General features: G+C 37.2%; 1 protein-coding gene across 1 annotated transcript in view; it reads left to right on the top strand.

The window, feature by feature from the left end:
* Window positions 1-1,657: 1,657 nt before the first annotated feature.
* mpp7b (MAGUK p55 scaffold protein 7b) overlaps window positions 1,658-9,048 on the top strand; it is a 55,719-nt gene continuing 48,328 nt past the window's right edge. The window contains exons 1-3 of the mRNA XM_065269968.2: window positions 1,658-1,766; window positions 3,465-3,542; window positions 6,952-7,032. Coding sequence (XP_065126040.2) covers window positions 1,695-1,766; window positions 3,465-3,542; window positions 6,952-7,032 — 231 coding nt within the window. The 5' untranslated portion in view covers window positions 1,658-1,694. The remainder of the gene's footprint in view (window positions 1,767-3,464; window positions 3,543-6,951; window positions 7,033-9,048) is intronic.

Below are 9,048 nucleotides of genomic sequence, written 5' to 3'. Positions count from 1 at the left end.
GTTTGTCTGTCTGTCGTGGAAGGCTGCCGTTTATGCGTTAACGTTGTGTGCACAGATAAGGTCACATGCTGAGATTATATCGATGTTTCTGGTCATCTGTTTTATTTGGGTCAGTCAGTATTGAACATTTTCAAAGACCAAGTTGGCCGTATATAAGCCCGTGAGTGATCCATTGACATACACTTAATTTTGAGTTTTGGAAGAAAACTGAGGAACATTTTGAAAAGGATTTGAGCTATATTTTTCAAGCCAGGTAAGTGTAGGAAAATGTTTTTATTATTTTGAAAAATACTTTATTTGTAATATTAAAAAAAGGTATTGTGACTACTTTCAGCTCATTGTTTAATGCAAACATAATATAATATAACGACTCAAAGTTAAAGGGATAATCAAATCTGATTGTAACCATTGACTTTAGTAAAAATATATATATATATACGATGGAATTCAATGGGTTCCGTCAACTCTATGCTGCCATCATTTATCAAAATATCTTCTTCGTCATTTATCGCAATACTTCTATAATTTTGTTTCCTACTATGGAGGTCAATGGTTACAATTCATACAGGTTTAAAACAACATGAGGATGAGAGATGATGACAGAATTTTCACTTTTTAGGTGAACTATCCCTTTAAAATATTTACGACAATGTTTACCACTAGATGGAAGTATTCTCATATGTGAAAGCACCCAAGGACTAGCAATTATACTATTGCAGTCTTAATACACGTTTTACCAATTTAATGCAGTTATTAATTATGAAATTATAATAAATAAAAATATCTTAAAAAAAATGTCTAAAAATATTATTTTCATCAAACATTACCTCAGCAGGCTTCCGAAAAAACCCTTTATCTCCTTCACCGTACACAGATAATGATGAACCCACCCGTTGGACCAGGAGGTGAGTACGATGTATAGTGCTGTAAAAATGACTTTTAAGAAAATAATATGGCTTCGTGTTTAAGTTGCTTCTAGTTGGTTTGTATTGTGTCTCTTTTAAAAGCTTTCCAGCAGGTGTTAGGCAAGTTGAATAAATCATATAATAAATAGTGTGTGAATTGTAAACGTTTTACTTAGTTCCAGTAGATGGCGATATTGTGGTATTTAAAGGGACAGTTCACCCAAAAATGAAAATTCTGTCAGCATTTTCTCATTCGTAAGTTGTTCTAAACCTGTATGAATTTTATTTTTTCTGATAAACACAAAAGAAGATATTTTGATAAAAGATGATAAGCACACAGCTGATAGTAACCATAGTAGGAAAAACAAATACGATGGAATTCAATGGGTACCATCAGCTGTGTTCTTATCATCATTTATTAAAATATCCTCTTCCTCATTTATCACAATGCTTCCATAATATTTTTAGTTTAGTTTTCCTACTATGGAAGTCGATGGTTACAATAAGCTGTGTGCTTATCATCTTTTATCAAAATATCATCTTTTGTGTTCATCAGAAAAAAAGAAATTCATACAGATTTAAAACAACATGAGGATGAGAAAATGATGACAGAATTTTACATTTTGAGTGAACTGTTCCTTTAAGATACAAATAATGAGCATTACAGTACAATAATTTATAGATTCCCACTTCAGGGAATTTCCTATATTTCTTTCCTAAATGTTACACTTGCCATCCTCAGGTGTGTGTAGGCTACTGGCCTCTTTGCTTTGTGAGTTAGAATCACACATGGACACCACAGAGGACAGTACTTTTCTACAGGACATGCTCATGGGCAATACCGTGCATCTGCTTATTAAGGTCAGAGTTTATTTTAGCAGCAACCAGTATATTAGTAGGTTGGTACTAGCCCACTTAATGAATACACTTTTTCAGTGCAGCTTGAACTTAAATGTTCCAGTTCATGTTATTCCATTGGCTTGTCCATAGCAAGACATTTACTAGAGATTGACTGAATCACATTCATTCATTGTCTTTCATTGACTTCATTAAAGTGTTCACTCACTCACTCACTTCGTAACTCATGCACTCACTCACTAAGGCTCTTTCTTAAATATTGTGCATTAAACTCGCAGGCATCTTTATGATGAAATCTGTTGAAAGCTGAGATCCCCAAACACTGCGTTGTGCGCACACCCAGCATCATCATTTGCTGGCAGACAGGTCTAATGAATCCAGCACATGCTGTCTACAATGCTGAGTGAGGTGGTGGGTTGGTGAGCAGGGAGGTAGGAGAGGTGGAAGGGGAAGACGAGACAGTGATAAAAGCCCAAACAGAGCTCAGCTGGACTTCTGGACACTCTGTTTGTTAACAGTCCTTGCTGCAAATAGGTCATTGAATGGTATAGGACAAGATCAGATTTTCCATTCGATCTGGCATTCATTAGAGAAATTAAAAAAACTTTTCTGACACATGTACTATATAATCAATACCTGCAACATGCATAGCATGCTGTCATAAGATGCACACATAAACACACACCTGTTAAAGGACCATTTCGAAGAAAAATGTTTGTTACAATCACAAATGTCTCCCAAGAGGCAAGCTATGAAATGACTTATTAGCAAACAACTGTATTAAAGCATGAGTCTTAGATTAAACAGAAAAATCTTAGATTGATTCACCAAATCTCACCGCACAACATGTTCCAACTAATTTCAGTGCCAGACACAAACATGCAACTAAAGGATTAAAGTAAGTGCGCATGAAGAAAATGTTCTTGCTTTTTCCAAGGCACTGCCATGTGACTGTAAAGAAAATCAGAGCCATTTCTGTTGGAAAATAAGCAATTACACTGCCATTACAAACAAGGAGAAATTTTATGGAAAAAGTACCATACAATCTGAAATAAATTCAGCATATGATTTGGGTGAGAAGAATACATCTTTGCGAAATTCAGCTTTTGCATAACACTGAGTGTTTATTCCTTTTTGTGAAAATATGATAGCTATTTAATTTCAAGAATTTAGCTATTTTTTGGCTTGAATCCATATAATGTGTGAGATTTGACAATGTACAGATTTATATGTGCCGTTTTCTTGATCCCATCTCTACAGAAACCTACATGTGTGTCTGTTTTCGATGTGTGATATCATCTTTAAAAAAATTACATAGTTGTACAGCTGTTATGAAACATGTTCGTGTTTATAAGGGATTGCTGGCTGTGTGAGGGCCATAAATATGATTACATCTTTCTTGGCTAAAATTCTAATAGTTTTCCCATTGCCTGCGACACACACAAAAGTCCAGCCAATGGACGGACAGTTGGTCATTCATTGCCAATGGTCTTTGCTTAAAGTTCTGGAGATTTCGTTTGAAAGATTTAGCACAGGTCTGTGGCTTATCTGCTTATCCGATCATCACCCCTAGTGACATATTACTCAGATAATACATAGAAACAATTTGCTATCAGACCAATTTTGGGGGGTGAACAGGGTTGTCAGACAGTCTCCGGGGCTGCAGACTGCAGCTTAATGCCACTTCTTTTCTTTTCATAGGTTTATGACAGGCTGCAGAAGTACAGGGAAAGGCAGCCTGCACCACTGCTGGAGAGCGTAGAGGACCTGGTTCAGGGTGTAAGTCTCAATCAATCAATCAATGTTTATTTATAAAGCACATTTAAAAACCGCCGAAGCAGACCAAAGTGCTGTACAAAGCATGAAAAGTTAACACAAATAAAAAGAATGAAAGTCTCCTCTAAGGTAAGTTGTGGTGTTTGTGTGTCTCCAGACCAGAGCTATTAGATAATGCTCAGTGGACCTGAAAGAGGTTTTAGTTACAATCAGTGTAAATGCATTTATACTGTTCCATACTGATGACTACTGAAATGTCTGAAAAGAAACACAGTATGTTTGCTATTTTATAGGTGGAATAAAAATTCTAATTTAGGGCTAGATTTATTAACAGCTTGCAATTGTGCAAATCCCTCTTTTGCATTAAAAAACTACTGTCAGGATTTACTAAAGACATGCAGAGAAAAATAAGCGCTGAAAGGGCATGGAGTTGTTTTTTGAGACTGACATTATGTAGTACAGAGTTTCCCTTTAGACTCAAGGACAGGAGAGTAGCCTATTTAAAGAGCACCCATTTCATTGCTAAAAAACAATGTTATTTTGTATATTTGGTATAATACAATGTGCTCACTGGGATTATGGTTAAAAAACAAATTTTTTACACATATAGTACATTTTTGTAGCTCCAGATTTCACTCTCTTCCTAAAATGCACAGATTTGAAAAGTTCTGTGCCCCTGATTGGCCAGCAAATCTGTACATTGTGATTGGCCTCAATACCTCTGACGTCAGCCGGAAATGTTTAGCTCCTTACCATGTTTGAAAGATTCAGTCACAATGCAATTCTAACAGGAGTTAACTTGTCCGAAGCGGGAGAAATCATGATGATGTCGGTATTGTCTACATCACCAATTCCAGGAAGTAAACTGTTACCAAAAATCCCTGTGTTTGTTGTAGTCCAAAAAAAGAGATTTACATTGGAGACGATAACTCGCGTCATCGTTTACTTTGGGGTATTTACCTTTTGCATATCGTTAACGTACTAATACACACTTACACAGCAAAGAAAATGTAAAAACGTGAATCGGACAATAGGTGCTATTTAAATGAATCACGCAACATGATTTACTAAAGTTTGCAATTGTCAGTTTACTGGTATTTGCGCCATTATTTAGCCTAATGTTTAAAAAGCATGTCTTAAACCCTACGCTAATTTGCGCTACTCTTCATAGATTGCTTTGATCATTATGGAAATTAGATTTTTGTGCCTGTGATCTCTTACCTGCGCCTTAAGTAAAAAACACGCTGAAATTCTGGCTATAAAGCCTGGAGTATAGTTTGCTTTTTATGTGCACGGTCGAACGCACAGCCTTGCAAAGCATATTTTATGTAACTCATATGTGTACACGGAAGTTTGACGCAAACGCATTGCGACAAAATGCAATACCTCTCCTGGCCTACTGCATAAGATACTCCTGTACGCGCATGTGCGTGGACCCTCGTGTAAGTGTAAAAACTGAACTATACTTCAGGCTTTAGTTTAAAACCTATGTTTTTGTTCACTAAAAACTCTATTCACCTGTGCAATTAACTTTGAGCTATTATCCCTCATGGAAAGCAGAAATTAAGGAGCAACAATTATCCAATTCTATCCATTTTACATTTCTTTTGGTGTGTGAGTGTGTATTAGTACATGTCAACAATATGCAAAGGTACAAATCCCAAAGTAAACAATGACGCGAGTTATCTTTCCAACATAAATCTTTTTTTCTTTGACTACAACACACACACGGATTGTAGGCAACAGTTTACTTGGTGATGTAAAAACGGTGGTCATTATCATAATTTCGTCCGCTTCTGACTCACAGCCTGTAAGTAGTATATGTTTTCATATTTAAAAATTTACTACTGACTTAACCATGACTCAAACCAGTTTTGTGCAGTGCAGAGTAGCGCTTGTTGTTTGTCGTTTCTATGATCACGAAAGCAGACGATGTAAATGTTTTAGTAATCTTTACGTTACCAATCTGTTACGTCCTACTCAAGATGCGCTGGGAAAGTTTATCAATTAATTTGGTAATCTGCATTTTCTGGATCAGATTCGGCTCTGTATTGATAAGGTAGTAATGACGATATTGCATCGTCAGCATTGTGAGCTAATCTTCAAAACATGGTGTGGAGCGTCACATTTCTGGATGACGTCAGAGGTATTCAGCCCAATCACAACATACAGATTAGCTGGCCAATCGGATGACACTGCACTTTTCAGAACGACAGGGATTTATGGAGAAACAATATGTACGGTATGTTGAAAATAATGTATTTTTGAACCATGAACCATGCAAACACATTGTGTTATACCAAATACACAAAATAACGTTGTTGTTGGCAATGTAATCGGTGCTCTTTAAATGGAAATTTATTTAAAAGCATTTGTTTAAATGGATAGAAATTCTTCCCAATCAAATTATTCCCACAAAATTTAGATTCAAAAAATGACCCCAAAAATGTCCTCACCCTCATGATGTTTTAAATCTGTATGAGTTTCTTTATTCTGTTTAACACAAAGGAGGATATTCTGGTAAATGACGGTAACCCAAAAGTTGATGGCACTCTTTGACTTCCATAGTAGAACAAACAAATACTTTGGAAGTTAATGGGTACCGTCAACGGTGTGCTTACCATATGTGACCAAAATATCTTATTTTGTGTGAAGAAACTTATGATTGAAGAAACTCATACAGATTTAGAACAACATGAGGGCGAGTAAATGATGACAGAATTTTCATTTTTGGATGAACTATCCCTTTTAAAGAACCAATCTCATTATTATTATCTCCCTTTTACAGTTTTCCAACGTATAATATAAAAGCCATGCACCTTTTGCAAAAGCAATCATCCCTGTCTGTATCAGCTCAACTCTGCAGAGACTCCTGAAACAGAAGATTATCTCAAGCTCGTGTCTGTCTGTGTATGCTGTATTTCATTAAGCCAACAAGTAGTTTTAGAGCGATATCACTTTCCATCTCCCCTCTGCCTTAAAGTGAGGAGGACATTTTGGAGCATTAAGCCATTAAAAGTGATTTTCTTACCTTGCAGCTTGGTGTAAAATTTCAGTTGTGGAGATTTAATGTATGTTTAATGTCAGGTCCGGTGTCACTCACAACCAAATTCAGTCTAGCTGGTGGTTGTTTGGCTGAGCCACAACAGAAACGACAATTTCTCCAGGGCTCCTGGTCCTGTGGCTTTTTGACCTGCTATGCAAACACTCGCATAATATTGTCGAGTGAGTTTGGATAGATTGAACCAGACTCCTGAGCATTGCCAAAGCAAACTGGCACCAAATCAGTCCATGATACCTGGAGCATAAAGTAAGTGAATCGAGCGGTCAGAGCCTGTTATTACATATTGTATAGACATTATTAAGTTGCGTATGCTAAATGTCTTTTGAAAATATTTGCCTTATGTTTCAGTTGGCAGAGGAGCTGCGAGGCACGGTCGCCAGCCCAGAGACATTAGAGCTATTGGACCTGCTCGCCAAACCTCATGTACAGGTGAGAAGAGAATGTACGCTCGCATCTGAAAGGATCAAGCACAAGGGAGCGTGACTATCTCTACTATACTAGTTTAAGTGACTCAAAGTAAAAGCAGATGAAGGAATTCTTGCATTGATGGTGGGCTTTTGTCGCTAGATAAAAGACACATGAAGAGTATTTGGTGGAGAATGAATCCAAATGATGCGTGTTTCTTTCTTTTCTCTAAACAAGTCGTCTGCTTTTGGCATGGATATTCTTCTGTTGGAACAGTTGATCAAACGTACAGTAATCATATACAGTTGACCTAATATAGAAATTAAGCTGTTTTTCTAACTATAAGCGTCAGTTTGACAAGAAAAGGACTAAAGAAAATAGACTTTTAGGCCTGTTAAAAGCCAGACACACACATTAGGTTTATGGAGTTCAGAAGTTTTACAGATGAGGGCTTTGACAGCTTTATTTCTTATAGATTAATAATATGTTGGTTTTTGGATCGTTTATCTGGCTCGCACATTTTATGAGGCAACAAGGTTTCCTAAGTGAGGTGATGTTCATTGTGGAAAGAGTTTTATCAAGCCAATAAAGAAGATTTTTCTTCTAAAGTATATACAGTACATATATATACCCTCACCTAAAGGATTATTAGGAACACCACACTGTAAAAAAATCCGTAGAAATTGCAGCTGAGTTGCCGGTAATTTACCGTAGATTTAAATTTATGTTATTTACTGGCAACATTTTGTTCAAAGTTAAATGAACATTTAACATTTACAAGTCTTTGTCTTTACAGAGTAAAACTAAAAAACAGCATCAAGCAAAACATTCTGGGAAACAAAATCTGAAGCAAAAAACAGAAAAAGGTTGATGATGATTTCTGGTTCCCAGAATGCTTTGCATGAGGCTGTTTTTGTATAGTTTTATTCTGTAAAGATAAAGACTTGTTAATATTTAAAATTATTTAACTTTGAACAAACTCTTGCCAGTAAATAACATAAATGTAAATCTACGGTAAATTACCGGCAACCCAGCTGCAATAACATTGAAATTTTTACGGACTTTTTTTACAGTGCAAAATAATACTGTGTTTGACCCCTTTTTGCCTTCAGAACTGCCTTAATTCTATGTGCCATTGATTCAACAAGGTGCTGAAAGCATTCTTTAGAAATGTTGGCCCATTTTGATAGGATAGCATCTTGCAGTTGATGGAGATTTGTGGGATGCACATCCAGGGCACAAAGCTCCGGTTCCACCACATCCCAAAGATGCTCTATTGGGTTGAGATCTGGTGACTGTGGGGGCCATTTTAGTACAGTGAACTCATTGTCATGTTCAAGAAACCAATTTGAAATGATTCGAGCTTTGTGACATGGTGCATTATCCTGCTGGAAGTAGCCATCAGAGGATGGGTACATGGTGGTCATAAAGGGATGGACATGGTCAGAAACAATGCTCAGGTTGGCCGTGGCATTTAAACGATGCCCAATTGGCACTAAAGGGCCTAAAGTGTGCCAAGGAAACATCCCCCACACCATTACACCACCACCACCTGCCTGCACAGTGATAACAAGGCATGATGGATCCATGTTCTCATTCTGTTTACGCCAAATTCTGACTCTACCATCTGAATGTCTCAACAGAAATCGAGACTCATCAGACCAGGCAACATTTTTCCAGTCTTCAACTGTCCAATTTTGGTGAGAAATGTGCAAATTGTAGCCTCTTTTTCCTATTTGTAGTGGAGATGAGTGGTACCCAGTGGGGTCTTCTGCTGATGTAGCCCATCCGCCTCAATGCTTTGCTCCATACCGCGGTTGTAACGAGTGGTTATTTCAGTCAAAGTTGCTCTTCTATCAGCTTGAATCAGTCGGCCCATTCTCCTCTGACCTCTAGCATCAACAAGGCATTTTCGTCCACAGGACTGCCGCATACTGGATGCTTTTCCCTTTTCACACCATTCTTTGTAAACCCTAGAAATGGTTGTGCGTGAAAATCCCAGTAACAGCAGATTGTGAAATACTCAGACCGGCCCTTCTG

The sequence above is a fragment of the Paramisgurnus dabryanus genome, chromosome 6, assembly GCF_030506205.2.
Source record: "Paramisgurnus dabryanus chromosome 6, PD_genome_1.1, whole genome shotgun sequence".
NCBI classification, from domain to species: domain Eukaryota; kingdom Metazoa; phylum Chordata; class Actinopteri; order Cypriniformes; family Cobitidae; genus Paramisgurnus; species Paramisgurnus dabryanus.
This window is presented reverse-complemented; position numbering and strand designations above follow the sequence as displayed.